Here is a 19,241-nt window from a genome sequence, read left to right on the forward strand (position 1 = left end):
GGGAGGGTCTGGGCAGGTAAGGCAGAGTCCCTGAGGCTTCTCAGCTACACTCCCTGGCCTCAGAGATCAGCCTTCTATGGCAGAGGTGACACCTTAAAGGTGTCCCACCACATCCCACCTGCACAGACACGGAGAACACAAACTGCTCTGCCTCCTCACCTTCTTTTTGCTCTGTTTTTCCTATGACAAGACTAAGGGATGTGCATATTTGCCTCCTAATCAACCAATTTACTTTCTTCACGTTTTCATGCAGTGAAACAAGCAAGCTGGAAGAACAGACTATCAGACTCAGCTTCACTCTGCCTCTCCAAACCCAGCCAGGCTCCTCCAGCTCTGGGCCAGAGGTGATTGCTGGAGGGCAGGTGGGGAGCAGAGGGCAGCAGCCCATGGCACAGGCTGTACCCAGCTCCAGCCACGATTTCACCATTCCCTGCTGACCTGAACAAAGCCCAGTTTATGCCCAGTCACCTTCTCTTTCTGCACCCTAAGCCATCGTTTCCAGCTGTAACAGGAGGTGCAGCTAGAACAGAAACAACTCCTTGAAACAGAACCATTTCTTCACTACAACAAGCAGAAATAAATACTTGTCAGCTTTGTAGCTTGATTTCCTAGGTCTGAGTTTTTATTTAGTCTGCCTAAAAAGCTGAAATACAAATAGAAAACTAGAAAATTAAGAGAGGTTTTACTGGAATATATTCAACAGCATCACACGACCGAGTTCCAACACCTCAGGCCTCAGCTCACCCTCCCTGCCAGAACTGCTCTGTGAGGAAGGAGCCCAGGGACTGAACATGCAAAGCAGCCTCTGCTCTCTCCTTTTCACACATTCATTCTGCTCACCCTCCTCTCAGGCCCAACTCCAAGCCAGCAGCAGTAGATGTATGTAAGCATTGTTAGGAGAACAAATGAGAACAATTTGGGAATAACAGAGTACAGGAGAGGCTGACAGCTCCTAAATTACTGCATAGGTCAAGCTGTGCACCACACAGTGCCCAGAGGGTGTAAAGAACACAGAGGTGCAGAATCCAGCACCAGATAGGGATTGAGCAATGGGAGGTTTGAGTTAAACACACTGTGGATGTTATGATAATGCAAAGTGGAAGGCAGCAGTCAAGTCATCGTCAATCCTTGCAAATAACCATGGACAGAAGATAACAGCTCAATCTGGGATGTGCTGGAGCGTTATTCTGAGCACACAGTGAGCTTTAATGATGACTCTTCAGCCTCTGGACTGTGCTTTATTGCTTGGAGGGGTTTTGCTTCCCAGGGAAGCTCACTGCTCAGGCTGGGAGAAATCTCAGTGGCACTGTACACATTGATGAGCACCAAACCCCAGCTCCTGCCTCAGCTCTGCCCCCAGTCCTGACAGCCCCACACAGAGCCTGGCCCAGCCCCACACAGAGCCTGGCCCAGCCCCACACACAGTCTGTCCCCAGTCCCACACACAGTCTGTCCCCAGTCCCACACACAGTCTGTCCCCAGCCCCACACACAGCCTGGCCCCATTCCTGACAGCCCCACACACAGCCTGGCCCAGCCCCACACACAGCCTGTCCCCAGCCTGTCCCCAGCCCCACACACAGCCTGTCCCCAGCCCCACACACAGCCTGGCCCCAATTCTGATAGCCCCACACACAGCCTGGCCCCAGCCCCACACACAGCCTGTCCCCAGCCCCACACACAGCCTGGCCCCAGCCCCACACACAGCCTGGCCTCGGGGCAGTGGGCACAAAGCAGCCTCCTCCTCCTCAGGAAGGCCCTGCTCCAGGTGAGTTCCCCCTGTGGAAACCCCTTCCCCAAAACCAGCCTGGACAGACTTCACAGACCGGGAGTTCCCCTCCACTGCACATTTCCAAGCCAGCATTTCTATCATTTATGTCAAGTAAGGGCCTAACTTCTGTCAATTCTCAAAGACACCTGCTAACAGAGGAATACTGCTAACCTGACGATGCTTAAACTTACAAATGAAATACCAGAGTAGTTAAAAAATGAGTTTACTGTTTATTTTGAAAAGGGTAATACTGGTGATTTCCCTGTCACTGCACCAAGTTTATTTAAGGGGAAATCCAGCCACTTTGGGTTTGGCTGACACCATCAAGAGCTGAACAACTGCCTCCTAAAAATAACTTAAAGACATAAAAGATTTTCTGTGAGAAATCTAAAGATAGATTCTTGTTCAGCACAGAAAGGCACAGCTCCAGACACGAACAAGTTGTATTTATTCCTTTGTCATTTAGCACACCACACCAAGGCATGAAACAAAAAATACCATCCTGCAAGAGCCCAAATCCTGCCAGACCACCAGACACACAACTCCAACCCCAGGCAGAGCTGCTTGGAGGCAACAAATTACTGTCTCAAGTGGAAAACAGAGCCAAGGTTGCCTCTAAAGGAGGAAACAGCCCTCTCCCAGAACTCAAGTGGATCCACTCCAGTGTCCCTGGGATACTCTGATGGAACTCTCCACTAATGAACTTTAGGCACAGGACAGCAGAGCTGCTCAGGGACAAGTGACACTGGAATGGTCCCTAAAACAAAGAATGACCAAAGAACAGCCCAAACCCATCGACACCGAGGGTGCAGCTCCCGGGGGAACAACTGCTCTGTGTGCAGGCACAGAACTCCTCCAATTCACTCTCTGAACCTGAAGCATCATCCACTGCACACTCAGCCATTGTACATTAAACAAAACACCTCAAGGCATTATTTCACCACCTTCCTCAGTGCACTGGTTATTTTATGTTTTCTAACAACTTATTGTGGCCGGGGTTATATCTCTGTAACTGAGCATGATGCTGCAGCATTCACATATCATGTTTTAGATCATAAAACAAACTGTAAGTTGAATTAAGTAGCTGCAGTGGGTACTCTTATGCACTGACTCCAATCTGTGTGATTAAGAGAAGGCAGACTTGATTTGGTTCTGCTTTATTTCGACTTAAAATAGGAGAAGCACTGCAGTGGAAAAGACTTAGAGGGAAGTCTGGTCACCTCCGAGCCCGGTGAGACAACACTTCCTACGGCCCAACCGGGCAAACCGTGACACGCCTGGACAAAAGCAAAACCACAAGAACAGTCCCGAAGCCTCTCGGCGGGCGCCTGTCCGAGGTGCTGCGGCCGGGCGAGCACCCTCAGCCCGTTATGGGGCCCGAGGGCACCTCCGAGAGCTCCGGCCCCGGGACAGCGGGAGGAGCCGGGGACGGAGCTCGGGGCTTTGCCCGGGCAGCCGCAGCCCCGCCGGGCACCGACCCCGGCCCCGGGCCCCTCACACCGGCCGGGCCCCGCCTCAGCCGCCCCTCAGCCGCTCCCGCAGCGGCACCCCCGGCGCTGCCCCTGAGCGGGCGACGCCGAGGGGCGGCAGCCCCCGCCCGCCCTCGCTCACCTCTCGATGACCGAGGCGAGCAGCTGCGGCAGCTCCTTCATGTCGAAGGCCGAGTAGGACGCGGAGAGCAGCGGCCGCACGGCCACGTCCCAGCCGGGCCCGGCCGCGGCCCCCGCGCCGCCCGCCGCCATCTTGGGCTGCGCTGGGCCGGGGGCCGCGGCGCGCACAGCGCCCCCTGCCGGCGGGGCGGCGACCGCGCAACGTCGCGCCGCCCCATTGGCCCGCGGCGCGGGCGCGTGCGCACTGCGTGAGTCAGCAACTTTTGGCGCGCGGCGCGTGCGCGGCGCGGGGAAGGCGGGGCGGGGCTCCGCGCATGCGCTGTGCGCGCGCCCCGCCCCCGCGGCTGCCCCGGGACCGGGAGGGCTCGGAGTGGGCCGAGGAATCATCCAAAAACCCCAAAAACACCGAACAGCGAAAAAAAACCGCTTCAAGAGTCCCCCAGAACACTTAAATAAGAAAACAATTCCCCCTCACGTAAATACCAAAAAAATCCCCGCTTAAACAGTCAAAAATCCCTACTTAAGTAGCTCGAAACCCACCGAAATAGCCCCATTAAATCACTTAAACACCCCAAAACCCACCTCAATGGTCCCCAAAAAAACACTTCAACAGCCCCCCAAGACCCACCTGAATATCCCCAAAATCCACCTAAATAGCCCCCAACCTCCACCTAAACAGCCCTGCAAAATGACCTAAGTAACGCCTAAAAAACACCTAAATATCCCCCCAAACCCACTCAAAGAGCCGCAAATGCCCACTTAAATAACGCCCGAGCCCCTTAAATATGCCCCCACCCCCTCAAATAGCCCAAGAAACACTTCAGCAGCCCAAACCCACTCCCTGCTCCGCAGCTTTATTTTGGGATCTGGACACTGAGGGGTGTGGGGGACACGGCCACTCCCGGGGGACAAACTCGATGTCAAACTGGACCTTAACAATTCAAACCCACAGTGCTCAGAGCCTTGAGCCCGATGGAAACGCTGGGAGGCTCCTCCCCCACCTTGACCACAGCTCTGAACACAAAAAAAAAAAAAAAAGCAGGAAAATTTAGAAACAAATGGGAAGGAACTGATGTTGTCATAATAAATAAAGAACACGGAGAGGCTTTAGGTTCAAAATCCTCCCCTCGCTCTGCAGCTTCGTCAGTGGCTCCACGAGGCCGCTTCCCACTGCCAGACACCCAAATCCCAACATTTTTCCTACAGAAATCACCCAAGGTCTCTTCCTCACAGCTGGAGCAACCCTCTTTTCTCTGCCAGATGTGGGGCACAGCTGGCACAGCCAACAACCCTTCCATTCTGCCAGATGTGGGGCACAGCTGGCACAGCCAACAACCCTTCCATTCTGCCAGATGTGGGGCACAGCTGGCACAGCCAACAACCCTTCCATTCTGCTGCCAGATGTGGGGCACAGCTGGCACAGCCAACAACCCTTCCATTCTGCCAGATGTGGGGCACAGCTGGCAGCAAGGGGGAGCCCAGGATGAGCAGGACACACATCCTCGGGGTTCCCTTCACCAACACCAGGGAGACACTGATGGAGGGGCTTTAAGGGAGGTTTGGGAGCTTCTTTTTCAGTCAGACCAGACTAAAACAGTCTCTATTTTTCATCTCTTCCGTTTCTCCTCGCAGGACACACGTGGGCAGTGCGGGTTTTGTTCCTCCAGCAGCTTTTCCTCACAAATATCTTCCAGCCCAATGGAATAGAGGCCTGTGGATCCATCCCTGGGTGGGGGCTGGGATCCCAGTCCAGCTGCTCTCCAGGCTGGGCCTCCCTCAGCGCCAGGCCCTGTTCAGCAGCTTCACCTGGGCCAGTCTCTTGGTGATCATGGTGGCAAAGACCAGCCCGAAGAGCACGCTGCTGATCAGCACGTAGTCATAGTCATCCTTGAGCACATCAAACTGCTTGGAGGGGTACACCCGGGTCTGGAAGATGTCCAGCCCGTAGGCTACAACCTGCAGGGGGGAGATCAGGAGCTGGGGGTGCAGCTTGGAGCATAAAACCCCAAAATGATCCCCTCAGGGTGACAGTTTGAATGGGAAGGAGTGATGGTTACACTGGGAGCACTCGTTATGGGAGTTACAGAATTCAGGTCCACCCCCAAATTGCACCTCCCCTCCCCCCTGCACTCACCAAGCAGGTGGACTCGAGGCCAGAGGGGGCTGTGTAAATGCCCCTCATCCTGGAGATGGTCTGGTTGTAGTTGATGAACCTCTCGGCGTGGATCTGCACGTCTGGTGAGTACGGGATCAGGTTCTCCTCCCTGCAAGGCACCAGGAGACATCAAACCCCAGGCAGGCAGCACACAGCAGATGCCACCAGTGTCTCCTGATTATCAAAAGCTACCCTAAAGCAGCAAATCTGGGAGCTTTTCCCAGTGCAGGTTCATCATTGCTGCAGGATGAAAATCAAATGTATCAGCTGGGTCAGGTTAAGTTTTACAAGTAAGTGTAATTCTAGAAAATCCATTTCCTCTGAATGCTGCTCCCTGAGAACACAGACACCAGGCTGGTTCAACCACTGACCTGCTGTAATACACACAAATGCATCCCATCATCACAGACTGGGGACAGAAACACACATTCCTTCAGGTTGGGAAAGACCTCGAAGGTCAAGTCCAACCTCTGACCTGAAGGAGCTGCCCTTCATTCTGTGCCAAGACTCCTCTGAGTCCAGGCAGGACAGGTTGTTCCTCTTCACACAAAATCCAGCCCTCTGCAGAGCCCAGAAGAAAGGTTCTCATCCCTCCCTACCTGCTCTGCTCCGTGGGGATCTCCGGGCGCCGAGGGTCCAGCAGAGCCTTGGGAAGGGACAGGATGGCCCCAGAGGGAAGCCCAACTGTGCATTAAAGGAAAAGCATCTCAAAAATCACAGAATGCCAGAAAAGCCAGGGCTGGAAGGGCCTTCTGGAGATCACCAGTCCAACCCCCCTGCCCAGGCAGGGTCACCAGGAGCAGGTGACTCAGGAATGCATCCAGGTGGGTTTGGAACGTCTCCAGACCCTCCCTGGGCACCTGTGCCACTGCTCTGCCACCCTCAAGGAAAAGTTCTTCCTCGTGTTGGGGTGAAACTCACTGGGTTTTTGGTTCATGGCCATTGCTGCTCTGGGCACCACTGGAAAGAGTCTGGCACCTCATGGCCATTCCTGACAACATTTTCTGACAGCCAACACAGACACACTCCTGGTGCTTATCCCTGCACTTGCAGGAGTCCAGCACAACCCCCAGGCACGACTTTTTGGCAGCAAAGCACATTTTGTTGGATTTCAGAGCTCCCCTTTCCCCGAGCAGGCACTCACCGAGCAGGTGGCGGCTGGTGATGCCCCTCTCAGTGATGGTGGCCTCCATGGCACTGATGGCAGAGGGGAAAATGTAGGATTGCTGGAGGACCTGGGGCAGGATGGGGCGGTCCAGGGAGCTGAAGGCTGTGGCATTGTACTGCTCTGTGCCCTCGTAGAGCTCCAGCACCGTGAACTCGTTGCGCCGGGCCTTGGTGTTCCAGTACTGGTACTGCAAGCAGGAGTTCCAGGAGGATCAGGGAATATCCAATAATCACAGAGGGTGCTCACTAAACTGCCTCCATGCCAAAAAGATTTTTGCTTTTTATACCTTTTCTATATATTTGTAGCTCTGTAGATTGCTATTATATAGTTACATGGCTTGTTAAGTCACTGTAGCACCTTCCTACCCCTCCCTTAGACTTTAGAACAATAAGCAAACCTTGCTGGAATCTTATGTAGTCTTTGCTATATAGTGAACCAAGGACATCTCATTTTCTCCATCACAGACATAATAAATGGGGAGCCAGAAGCTAGGGGGGGCTTCAGTGGGAGCAGAATTGAAAGGGGGGATTACTTGATTCTTCTAACTGGATGATTTCTTTAGGTATGCTAATTTGTTAAACTTACAAAACTGCCAGAGTCTGCCATTACACGTGTATTTTGCCATATTTGCACCATGAAGGACCTTCATTACAGGTCACTGCTTTTTATCACCTTAATATAGTCCAGCATGTGACTTTAGGGGCATCCCCAAAGAAGCAGCAGCTTACCACCACCCAGTTCTCAGAGTGCACCATGTGCACGGGCCCCTTGGCCTTTTTCTGCACAGAGGAGTGGATGATCCTGCCCGTGACCCCATCCATGAGGTAGATCCCGATGAAGGTGCGCTCGTGGTGCGTGTCCGTGCTCTCGGTCACCACGGCCAGCAGGTTGGGGTTCAGGGACTGGGGATGAAGGAGAAACAGCTGAGACCCCCTGTCAGTGCCACAGACACCTCCTTCCTTCTCTTCATCTGGCACTGGGCATTAGCATAAATCACCTCAAGAAATCAAGCTGCTATTTCCACAGTTTCAGACTTTGACTGACTTAACTGCTGCATTAAAACATCAAAGTGAGCGTTCTTCCACAGAGACACTGGTGCTCAGAAAGAAAACCTGGCACCACAGGGCAGCTCATCCCAATGTAGGGAATGGTACTGGGATCTTCCCATGGCATAAACCCTCAACAACAAGCCAGCAGAGAGCTCAGCAGCACCTTGTAGAGGACGCTGCGGTCGCCCATCACGCGGCCCTGGGAGTGCACGTGCTCGTTGGACCTCTTCCCCTTGACAGCCACAATCCTCTGCACCTCCGTGGGGATGGCCACCTCCCAGCTCTCCTCTGTGCTCAGGTCCTGCAGGGAAAAAGCATCTGGGAGCTTGGATCTCATCTTCCAAGGACACCATCTCCACGAGCAGGATGCAGATGCCCTTGCTTTGGGGTTTCCCAAGTTCCTTCGGCGCGGTTTGAGGCTGAAGGTTCAGCTGAGCAAAGCTCCATGAAGGGAACTGAGACCTGCCACTATCCACTGGGCATTCAGGGAAGTGCAATGGGCCTTCCATACCTTTTTCAGCCTAAATCCAGAGAGTTTTCCTTGCTCAGCATCAACTAGGTAAAAATAGATGGAATGGGCTATTTCTTCTAACTGGCGAAGGACATTTTTAGTGGCTGGGAAAGGTGTAACCTGGAAAAGAAAAATTAGGTTAGAAACAACTGATACAGACAAAAAACCCACCCCAGAATGAACCAGAAGGATTATTTCTAACATGTTTATCAAGATAAGGTCTGTCTACCAGAATAACCTCATAGTTTTGTGTGAAATGTGGCTCAATGGCATTTTTTTCCATCTTGTTCCAAAAGGGAGGGGAATAATTAAGCAGAATGTAAAGAAAACTGCCTCCAGGCAAAGCACTTTACCTTGTACTCATCATCAATCAGGAGCAGCACTTTGGCATAGTCTTGGTCCATAATAGGCAGAAGCAAAGTCTGGAGAATGGGACGTTTCAGAACAGGAGGAGCTACTTGGCTTCTCTTCCCAAAGATGGGGTTAAAGACGTACAGAAAACTCATCTTGGTTTCCTGAAAAACAGGGTAAGTTTTGCCTCTTTTTAAGTCCAAAAAAAGGGTGGTTTTTTAACTTTTACTTGCTAGTGTTGATTATTCATACCCTGTGTTCAGCTACTCCATCCTGAAAATATTCTGTTTGGAAATACACATTTGTCCAAACATTTATCCTGCATTTGTCTACAACAACCACAATCATACTTAGGCTTCCGTGTCTGCTTCCCTCCAGATCTTTCTCCCCTGCCATCCCCTCATCAGTGACAAGCAGATGATGCCCAAGAATGATGCCAGGTTTTATTGCCCTGTCCAAGGGCAGATTTCTATGCCCATGGAGGGGCAGGAAAGGGCCTCACCTTGTCCTTGACAAGCAGAGTGCACTGTGGAGGGTGGGGGAAATGGGCTGTTGTTCTCTGCACCATCAGCTTGAAGGAGAGCCTGGTCTCACATTCCTGAGGTATTGCTTCCATAGGATGGTGCCAGAACTGCTCTCAATGCCAAAAAGCTGAGGAAAAACACATGGGAAACACAGGAAAGCCAAAGTTTAGGAAACACCTCTCCCATTCAAGCACTACATCCCTCTCTGTTATACCCTAAAGAAAGCTGAGCCTTAGTCTCCCTTTAGATCCACCACAAACATCCCGTGCATCTCCTCATTATTTCTGCCCAAGCCTGGCTAAAAACAGGGCTGAGAATTCAGAGCTGAGACTCTTTGCTCCAGCCTGGAAACAGATTCCTGCCCTGGCCTCCTCACCTTGCCCGAGGCAGTGACCATCACCATCATTTTCTGGAGGTTGAACTCGTCTCTGGCCAAATTGTCAATGTTAATCTCATTTTTAATCTGGCTCCGGGGCTTCCTGGCATCATAGAACATCTTCCAGAGATGGGCAGTCCAGGCTTGCAGCAGGATGAGCTGGGATGAGAGTCTTTTCAAGAACATTCCCAGCAAACCATCTGCAAGGGGCACCACAGTGAGAGCAGGAGGGAAAACACACCCATCCCACCCCAGAGCTGAAACTGTGCTGTCAAACGCTGCCATGCACAAACCTGGGCTGGCTCCCTGCCTCCCCCTCTGCAGTAAGTTACAGTTGCCATTTCTGTCACAGACTCTGGCATTTACCAACCTTTCCCACTCTACACTCATTCCAAAATATGCCCTGATCAACTGAAAGCAAACCTTCATGCAGAGGATTTTGTGTTCCTTCTCACTGTGCCCACCTACAGCTCCCCCACCTCTACAGAAATCCCTCAGAGCAATTAAAAATCCTTAATTCTGCCCAATCAGGGTTTGTATTCAAATTCTTAAAGTAACCAAAACACCAGATTTCAACTCTGTTTCAGCCCCTGAGGAGAGCAAGCAGAGGGGAGCAGTGGCACCAGAAGCTTTGGGCAGGAGCAGAGCACACTCCATGCAGGATGGGGTTACCTTGGATGGCTGCATCCAGGACAGCAAGGAAAGACAAAACAAAGCAAAAAAAAAAAAAAAAAAAAGCTATTGGAAATGAATCTTCCAGAAAGAGCCACAGAAAACATTCAGGAGACATGGCCCAAATCCCTCCTACTGCTGCTGATTGGTTTTTTTAATGCAACAATGCAATGTATTCATGTCATCTGGATGGGATTTCCAAAGTTTAGACAGAAAAGGGTTTCTTTCTGCTCAATTTAATTGGCATCAGTAGAGATTTAAATTAATCTCTCAGCTCAGAGTAAACAAAAAACAATAAACACATTTATTTAGGAAGGAAAACAAACTCACAGAGGTAATTCTGTTAAACTCACCTGCTTTTTTTCCAAATTCTCCCTCCAGCTCAGCCTGTGCACCTGTCAGAGGCAGATCCACCATCTCCAAGCTTACCACCTCTGCCAGTGACTCCTCTCTACTCCACACAACTTTTCCTGGAAAGAAATAAGAGCAGAATATTGGAAAAATCAACTTAATATTTGAGAACTAACTCACTCAATATAAGAGTATCTTTCAGCACAACCCTGAAATGCAATCACCTCTAAATAAAATGCAAAACAGTGTATAAATATCTACTATAATTAACTTAATTATTTCATAAAAGACAAATACTTCATGCAACAGGAGCCACTTCTGGAAGAAAACCTCAGGATCAGTAAAAGCAATCGGGTGCTTTAAAAGGGATCCAGTCATTGAGTCTATTTAAAACAAGAGATTCACAGTGTGAACCCCTGGATTCCTTTAGAGTCCCACAAATTCCTGTTGCTGAGATGGGACTTTCAACCCTTTCTGCAAATTAACATTTTTGCCACGAGGACCTTATCTGAAAATCTTTGAGGGAGATCCACACCAGAACTTACACTCTCATCCTACAAAAAAAGTTTTGAAATTTGCAGAGAAGCCCTGAAATCCAAAGGCTCTGCACACACAAAGCAGGGCAGAATTGTTTGTCCAGGTGAGGGTGAAAGTCTCCTGTGTCTTTTGTGGGACTCAGGAGAGTTAAAATTAATTTCTTCAGTTTCCAAGGAAAGTGATGATAAAATACAATCCTTGAGGACACAGAATTTTGTCCTGCTGACTGTTACAAAGGGAGGAAGCTGGGTTTGGAAGTCACCTGGCTGCTGGAGGAACATGAGCATGTGGTCCTCTGTCTGCACCAAGGCTCGATAGCCCACGGAGTCATCCTTCTTCAGGAAAACTTGGATGTACAGCTGGGAAAAAAAACCAAACCAAACCAAAAAAGGCAAGGAAAACAGCAAGATTAATGATCACATCATCTCCTTGAAGACAGCAGAAATCAGGTGAAACCAGAGCAAAGTGATGCTGGAATCCCTGGAATGCTTTTCCTTGGCTGCCAAAGCAGGGAAGGGGGAGCACTGCAGGGACTGAAATAACCCCTCCCTGCTCACCTGCTGAGGCTTGGCCCCTCCTTGCTCCAGAGTAAAGGTGATTGTGGTGTCCAACAGTCTTTGCCCAGTCTCAACCAGGTAGAGGTTTATGTTGTAGGTTTGATTGGAGCAGGTTAAGGAATCCTGTAGCAATGGGCAGAAAACAAGGGTTACACCCACACCACACCAAATCCTGCAGCAGCATTCCATGCCCTGCAAAAAACTGGGGCTTTAAGATATTTTTAGGCTGTATTTTTAGGTTGTACAGCTGGTGTAAGACCTCTGTCATTCTGCTCCTGCAGGTGAAGGAATAAAATGGACTGACAAGAACTTGGGAACAAGAGCAGCCCGTACCTGCCTGCGGGCATCCTCCAGAGTGCTGCCAGCTTGGAGCCCATCAGAGCTTCCAGGTTTCTGAAGTGAGGATGAGAGGAGATGTAACATGGCTTCAGACACCAGTAAAGGATAAAAAAATTAAGTTTTCAGCTGCCTGACAAATCTCAGCTTGCCTGTGATATCAGGCAGGAAACAGTTCTGTTCTGTTCTATTTTGTTTCTGATAAAAATGAATGTTTGATATCCCCAAGAACTGAAGTCCTCTGTGGATCAGGAAAGCCAATACTTGTCATATGCCCACCTTCCTGAAACAGGATATTCACTGAGCTGGACATAACCAAGCCCTGCTTGTGTTATCACTGAAACTTATCAAATCCTCCTCTTCCTCAAGGGGCTCCCCATCCTAGGCCTGTGAAACCCCAGTGGGCTGGTCCCAGAGGACAGGAATTGTGCTCACCAGTTCACTCCTGCAGGTCAGCACAGCAGCCACTGTCTTCTCCCCAGTTGTTGCAAAACTCACTAGAGCTGCCTGGAAAAGGAAAAACAATAGCAAGAAATCATTAAAAAAAAAAGCCCTCAAGAAACCCCTAAACCTCACTAAAAAGTACTCGTGAAGTAAATAAAACCACAGTGAAATTGAAAGCAGGTGAACTGTCACAGCCAAATTTTAAACTGTGCTGCTTCTCCCAGCTCAAAACCAGGAAAAATCCTACATCTCATAAAGATGGGAGCAGTTACCTGCTACAGATTTTTGAGCCATGCTGCCCAGAGTTACTGAGAGTTGTAGAAGCTGCCAGCTGGCCCAGCAGGGTGAAGGATGTTCAGGTGCACCTGGCCCATCTCTCACCTGCTGGAAGTCCCGGAGGTGGCTGAGCAGCCCCTGCTTGTACTGCAGCAGGGAGAAGTGACTTGGGGACAGCTGCAGGAAGAACTGAGTCCGTGAGGCACTGGTCACACTGGGCTGAGTGGCCAAGATCCTGGCCTGGAAGTCATCTGCAAACTCCAGCTCCAGGGACTGCAGGGGAGACAAGCACATGTGCTGGGCAGTCATCCTGCAGTGGGACCAACAGCTGCCTCCCCTCAGCAGCAGCCAGAGATCCCCTGAGTCAGGGGACAGAGCAGGAGCAGGGAAGGCTGAGACTCCATTGGAGCAAAGCTCAGAAAACATCAATCCAGAAGGAAGAGCAGACAAAAAGCTTTCCCACCCTTCCCTCAATTTACAGAGCGTGACCCCCCCATCTCCAGTCCCCCCAGCTCACCAACAGACTGGGGAGATGTCACCATAACAGGTCAGAACCAGGTAATGAGTGACAGAGACTCTCAAGACATTCATAGAAGGCTAATTCACTTTATTAAGAAAGCCAGTGCATTTTATACCCTATACAGGTGGACCTGATTGGTCCATTAATTAAAACAACATCATCACTAGCTGATTAAGAAGCCACCCTTTGGTAAACAAAGGTTTGGGCAATACAGCTTATTACAAACAGCAGGTGCAATTGTTTAGAATTCTCTCTCTCCAGCTCCCTCCTGTTTCCCAGGCCAATCCTGGGAAAACTTATCCAGCTTTCTCTCTCTCTGACCAGGCTGCCACCACCGGGAACCAGTTCCAGCTGGAACCAGACCAGCTGGGTCAGGAATGACAGGAGTGCTCACCTGCAGGGGGATGTTCCTCATGTCCTGCTCCGTGTCCAGGGCACAGACGTGCAGCGAGCGCGTGGCCGTGTCCACGCACACCAGCACAGCCTCCCCCACCACGGCACAGGGGCCCTGCAGGCCCCCCAGCCACGGGGCTGCCACCCTCACCTGCAGAGAGACACAGCCAGCTCAGCAGCACTCAGCCTACACTGCACCCACGGGCGCACAAAGGCAAGTTAAGTCAGTTATTTTTAGCCACAGCTGACAAAAACTACCTGTCAGCCTGAGGGTTATGGATAATCTTGGCTAACAGCTGCCAGCCTGGCTCAGTTTGGCTTCCAGGGCATTCAGCCATGAAATCCCTGGTGTGGAGGCAATGCCTCAGGGAAAGGGAGGGTTCTTTGTGGCACAACAATTGATTTCTCTGCTCACCACACCACAGGGTTGAAGTGCATTTGTTCCCATCAAATCCAGCATTCTGGCTCCCCTACCTGTCTTGTGATTTCCCCATCCTCTACACTGAAGGTCAGCACGCTCAGGTGGCTCTGGGGAACGATGCCAACCACGTGGATCACCCCGGTGCCACGGGAGTACAGCAGCTCGTACTGAGTGCTCTCACTGCAAGACAGGCATGAAGCATCAGCCTCTCACTCACACTGCAGTCTGCAGCAGCACAAGGCAGGTGCAGCCCCGTGCCAGGGGCTCACACCTCTCCTTAGAGGAGTTCTCACCTTTCAGGCAGCTGTTCCACCCACTTCTGGTGCCCGTTGGACAGGTAGTGCAGAGACAGGGCCGCCTTCTTCAGCACTGCCACGTACTTCACTGCCTCAGGGAGCCCCACCAGGGCAGCCCCCTGGAAACTGAGCACAGGCACCAGCAATTAGGGAATTCTTTTCCTAGGCTGAGGGAGCTGGGAAGGGGCTCAGCCTGGAGCAAAGGAGGCTCAGGGGGCCCTTGTGGCTCTGCACAGCTCCTGACAGGAGGGGACAGCTGGAGGGGGTCGGGCTGTCGCTCCCAGGGAACAGGGACAGGAGCAGAGGGAACGGCCTCAGGCTGGGCCAGGGGAGCTCAGGGTGGACATCAGCAGGAATTTCCCCATGGAAAGGGTGCTCAGGCCTTGGAACTGCCAAGGGAGGTTTGGAGTCCCCATCCCTGGAGGTGTCTAAGGAAGGCCTGGATGTGGCACTCAGTGCTCTGGGCTGGGGACAAGGTGGGGATTGGTCACAGCTTGGACTCCACGATCTGGGAGGGCTTTTCCAACCTCAGTGATTCTTTGCAAGGTTCAGGCATTCACAAAGAATTCACCTAAAATTTGTTCTGGAACCTTTACATCTGACTAATCTTTCTCTACAGTGCAAACCCAGACTGAGTCCATGACCTGTTTTTTCCTTCCCAGAGCAGCCCTCCAAGGAGAACAAACCCTGCAGACAGGAACTCCCACCTGCCAGTGTCCAGGGAGGTCTCCCAGTTCAAGCCCCCGATGTTGGTCTCCCAGGAGCGCAGAATCCGCCCAGTGTTGGACACGGTGATGGCATCTGGAGAGGAGGGAGGGGACAAACACAGCGCTGGCACCCAGCACAGGCCAGCAAAGGGATGGGCTCTGCACGCCCAGCCTGTGCTCCAGGAGCCCTGCCAGCCCTGCCACGTGCCCCTGTGAGAAACAGCCACTCGCTTTACAGAAATTTAGAAAGGTTTATCAAAAATACAACAGAAGGCTGAATAGAGAAAATGTTACAGTGCTGGGAGCAGAGGATTTTCCCCACCACGTGCTCACTCACACAATGGGGGTTTGGCCTTTTAACCCTATAGCCTTTCCCAAAGTTCTGTCCATCAACCCCTTCCTCACTGTCCAGTGGTGGAGATCACGTCCTCAAATCCTGACTGGAGCTCAGGTGTTCCATAGTGACAACTCCCCCAAATGTCCCAACCCGGCTGTCCTTGATAACCACACGAGGGGGTAAAAGTATAAATCTATAAAACTTTTCTTAGCGTGGACACACGTTATTTGTCTGTTAATTGTGAGCGTCAATCAGGGCATTACTCATCTGTCACAGCCTTACCCTGCCCGTGGATCAGCATTGCATCGATGGCTCCTTCCGGGGTGCCCTTGTCCACATGGCGCCACACTGCGAGAGACAGAGCAAGGGAGGGCATTTGTGCCCGCAAAGGCGTTCCTGCGGTACTAACAGGGGTTAAACCCGGGCTGCTCACGGAGCCAGCCCTCAGACAGGGCTCCGAGCCGCCGGCCGAGCCCTCCCGCCCGCCGGGGCCGCACAGCAGCGTTAAACACCGGCACCCGCAGGGACCCTCCGAGTTAAACCAGCGGCAGCCCTCAGTGACCCTCAAAGCGGCCACTCACGGATTTCGCCGCTCCGCGAGTTCAGGGCGGCCACCACGTTCTCCTCCGTAGCCACAACGAGCTTCTTCGAGCCCTGCGAGGCCTCCAAGGAGGCGAACTTGAGCTTCCCCACGTACTGCTGCCTCCTGCGAGAGGGAACGGCAGCGCCGCTGAAATGGAACCGGGGCCTATCCGCGGGAAGGGGGAACCAACCCGGCGGGACCCCGGCGCTCACCAGTCGAACTTGCCCACTTGGTCCTCGTAGACGGCGGCGGCCCAAGGCAGCAGGAGCAGGACGGGCAGCAGGAGCAGGACGGGCAGCAGGGCCCGGACCGGCAGCGGCCCCGCCGCCATGACAGCGGCCCCGGCGCCCGGGGGGCCTTCTGTACCGCGGGGCCGCCCGCGCCGCCGCCTGCGCGGGGAAAGGGCGTCAGCACCGCGGGGAGCGCGCAGGCAGCGCGCGGGACAGCCCCGGCCGCTCCCGGCAGGCCGCGCGCGGAGCGGGGGCCTCGGAGCACGGCGGAGCCATGCCCAAGTCCAAGCGCGACCGCAAAGGTGGGAGCGGGGCTGGAGCGAGCCCCGGGCATCCCGACGGGCACATCCCTCTACACCGCCGGTCCTGTCCCATGCCCTACTCCTGCCCCCTCCTCCGTCGCTTTCTCATTTCTCGATCCCATCCCTCATCGCCCCCATCCCTCTCCCCACCGCCTTCACCATCCCCTTCCCTACTCCTGCCCCCTTTTCCGTTGTTTTCTCATTTCTCGGCCCCATCCATCACCCCCTTCCCTCTTACCGTCCCCTTCCCTTGTCCTTTACCCGATCCCTATCTCCTTGCCCATCTCCGTTCCCTTCTCCATCACCATCCCCTCCCGGTCCCCTCTCCCATCCTCCATTCCCCCGTCCATTCCCTCTCCCATCCTCCATTCCCCCGTCCATTCCTCTCTCCCATCCTCCATTCCCCCGTCCATTCCCCCGTCCATCCCCTCTCCCATCCTCCATCACCACCTCCATCCCCTCTCCATCCTCCATTCCCCCTCCCATCTTTCATTCCCTCTCCCATCCTCCATTCCCCCCTCCCTCCCCACCGCTCCCTGACTCTCTCTCCCTCCTCTCCCCGCAGTGTCCCTGACGCGGACGCCCCGCAAGGGGCTGGAAGCCAAGCAGGCGCTGATCGCCGAGGTGAGTCTGGCCCCGAGCCCTCTCCCCTGTCCCCTCCCCCTGTCCTGCCCGTTCCCCCCGTGCCCGTCCCGGTAACGGCTCCCCCGCAGCTGCGGCGCTGTGTGGACACCTACAAGTACATCTTCGTCTTCTCCGTGGCCAACATGAGGAACAACAAGCTGAAGGATGTGAGGAACGCCTGGAAGCACAGCAGGTGGGCAGGGGGTGCTGCGGGGTGGGGGTGCCCAAGGGGGGGGCTCCAGGGCTGACATCTTCCTCCTTCTCCTCCTCCTGGGCAGGATCTTCTTCGGGAAGAACAAGGTGATGATGGTGGCGCTGGGCCGGGAGCCGAGCAGCGAGTACAAGGAGAACCTGCACAAGGTACCTGCTGGGCTTCCTCTGGGTGTCCCAAAGCTTCACCTGGTGCATTCCACATCCTGGAGAAACATCCTGGAATCACATCCCAGGGTCACTGTTCTGTGGGAGTGTTAACTGAGTCCATCCATGTCCTGCCACGAGAGCTCTGTTGGGTGCAACAGTGCAGGACTGAGCCCCTGCAGGTGAGTCCCTGCTGCTCCCCAGTCCTCATGGCTGCTCCTTTCTTTCAGGTCAGCAAACACCTGAGAGGGGAGGTCGGGCTGCTCTTCACCAACCGCACCAGGGACGAGGTGGATGAGTGAGTACCAGCCTGGCACAGCCTTTTTGTTGCCACAAGACCCCAACAGGCCCTGCTGCTTCCCTTAGAGCAGGGATGCTCTCATGGGCCTTTGTCAGCCCCTCCTGTGACAGCAGAAATCATGGAAGGGTTTGGGCTGGGAGGGACCTTCAAGCCCATCTCATTCCACCCCCTTGGGCATTCCAGGGATCCAGGGGCAGCCAAAACCTCCCTAAGCAGGACCAGATCCTGGGGAGGCCGTGCCCCAGTCCCTGTCTGAGCCCAGGGCTGTTCCTGCCCCAGCTGAAGCTCCTGTTGCCCTGCTCTGTCCCAGGTGGTTCTCCAGGTTCCGGGAGCTGGACTTTGCCCGTGCTGGGAACAAGGCTCCCTACGGGGTCAGCCTGGACACGGGGCCCCTGGAGCAGTTCCCCCACTCCATGGAGCCGCAGCTGCGGCAGCTGGGGCTGCCCACGGCGCTGAAGAAAGGTACAGCAGGGCCAGGCTGGGGTTTGCTGTGCAGCTGGGATCCCTGAGGGACAGTGCTACACACAGAGCAGCATTTGGGGCTGGAGGAAACTGAGGGACACCTTTGTCCTTGTGGGCTGGGGCTAGAACTCCTTCTGTCCTTGTGCTGTTGTTCCCAAAGTCGTGTCAGAGGCTGAGTAAAGCCCCCAGATTTCTGCAGCATGCCTTCCCTTTCCAGTGGAAACAGCTCAAAACCCACTCAGGAACCAGGTGTGGGGTTTTGGAGCTGATCTCACCCCTCTCCTTGGGGTGCTCTGATGCTGCATGGGAAGGTGTCAGCTCCAAGGGGTGGTGTTGGAGGGAGTGCTGGCTCTGCCCCCACGTTCCAGGGGAGCCCCCAGTGCCTGGGATCCCACTTCCAGGGGTTTTGCTCTGCAGGGGTGGTGACGCTGCTGTCGGATTATGAAGTGTGCAAGGAAGGGGATGTTCTCACCCCAGAACAGGCCCGTGTGCTGGTGAGTAACACAGCAGCCCTGCTTCCTGACACAAAATAATTCATTAACACATCTCCTAAAACTCAGCAGCAATTATTTTGGTTCTTGCTTTACTCCACTTCCCACCTGGAAGCAGACTTTACTGTTTTGCTAGACTGGGCACAGAGACAGTAAAGCAGGAATGATGGATTTGTGTCCTCTCCTAGAAACTCTTTGGCTATGAGATGGCAGAATTTAAAGTCACCATGAAGTTTCTGTGGAATTCTGAGACGGGAGACTTCCAGAAGCTCGTGGGAGATACCACAGAGGAGGAGGAAGAGGAGGATGATGATGATGACAGCAATGAGGACTAACAGCTTGGACACTAGACAGTTCTATTTTAGGGACAAAAAGAGGAGGATATTTCCATTCCCTGGGTACACCTGGACTGGGATGATCTTTATAGAAAATGACCTACCTATGCATTTTTATATTTATATAAATATCTATGTGAAACTTCAGATGGTTGCTGCTGTTGCTCTTTTTTAGTGATGGTGGATCCTGGGATC

The 19,241-nt window shown here is 53.2% G+C and overlaps 3 protein-coding genes across 3 annotated transcripts in view; 1 reads left to right on the plus strand and 2 right to left on the minus strand.

Annotated features, from left to right (window-relative positions):
- Window positions 1-3,465, minus strand: part of UBR4 (ubiquitin protein ligase E3 component n-recognin 4) — a 93,646-nt gene extending 90,181 nt beyond the window's left edge. Inside the window, exon 1 of the mRNA XM_036396068.2 lies at window positions 3,382-3,465. Within this exon, the coding sequence (XP_036251961.1) occupies window positions 3,382-3,422 (41 nt within the window). The 5' untranslated portion in view covers window positions 3,423-3,465. The remainder of the gene's footprint in view (window positions 1-3,381) is intronic.
- A 753-nt stretch (window positions 3,466-4,218) lies between these two features.
- Window positions 4,219-16,279, minus strand: EMC1 (ER membrane protein complex subunit 1). Its single transcript, XM_036396266.2, is given in 25 exon segments — window positions 4,219-5,336; window positions 5,515-5,644; window positions 6,135-6,219; window positions 6,680-6,890; window positions 7,432-7,605; window positions 7,916-8,053; window positions 8,264-8,383; window positions 8,617-8,778; window positions 9,117-9,196; window positions 9,199-9,265; window positions 9,515-9,714; window positions 10,187-10,195; window positions 10,540-10,656; window positions 11,337-11,433; window positions 11,632-11,754; window positions 11,965-12,024; window positions 12,403-12,474; window positions 12,793-12,960; window positions 13,602-13,751; window positions 14,075-14,201; window positions 14,315-14,443; window positions 15,025-15,118; window positions 15,644-15,709; window positions 15,943-16,067; window positions 16,157-16,279. Coding segments are annotated over 25 exon segments (3,003 nt in total). The 5' UTR covers window positions 16,276-16,279; the 3' UTR covers window positions 4,219-5,156.
- Window positions 16,280-16,421: 142 nt separating this feature from the next.
- MRTO4 (MRT4 homolog, ribosome maturation factor) lies at window positions 16,422-19,193 on the plus strand. The gene is made up of 8 exons (XM_036396352.2): window positions 16,422-16,476; window positions 17,042-17,100; window positions 17,190-17,293; window positions 17,379-17,460; window positions 17,688-17,755; window positions 18,069-18,220; window positions 18,638-18,714; window positions 18,900-19,193. Exons 1-8 carry the CDS (start codon window positions 16,449-16,451, stop codon window positions 19,044-19,046), a joined length of 717 nt encoding a protein of 238 aa, XP_036252245.1. The 5' UTR covers window positions 16,422-16,448; the 3' UTR covers window positions 19,047-19,193.
- The last annotated feature ends 48 nt before the right edge of the window (window positions 19,194-19,241 follow it).

Source organism: Molothrus ater, chromosome 23 (genome assembly GCF_012460135.2).
Source record: "Molothrus ater isolate BHLD 08-10-18 breed brown headed cowbird chromosome 23, BPBGC_Mater_1.1, whole genome shotgun sequence".
Classification (NCBI taxonomy): domain Eukaryota; kingdom Metazoa; phylum Chordata; class Aves; order Passeriformes; family Icteridae; genus Molothrus; species Molothrus ater.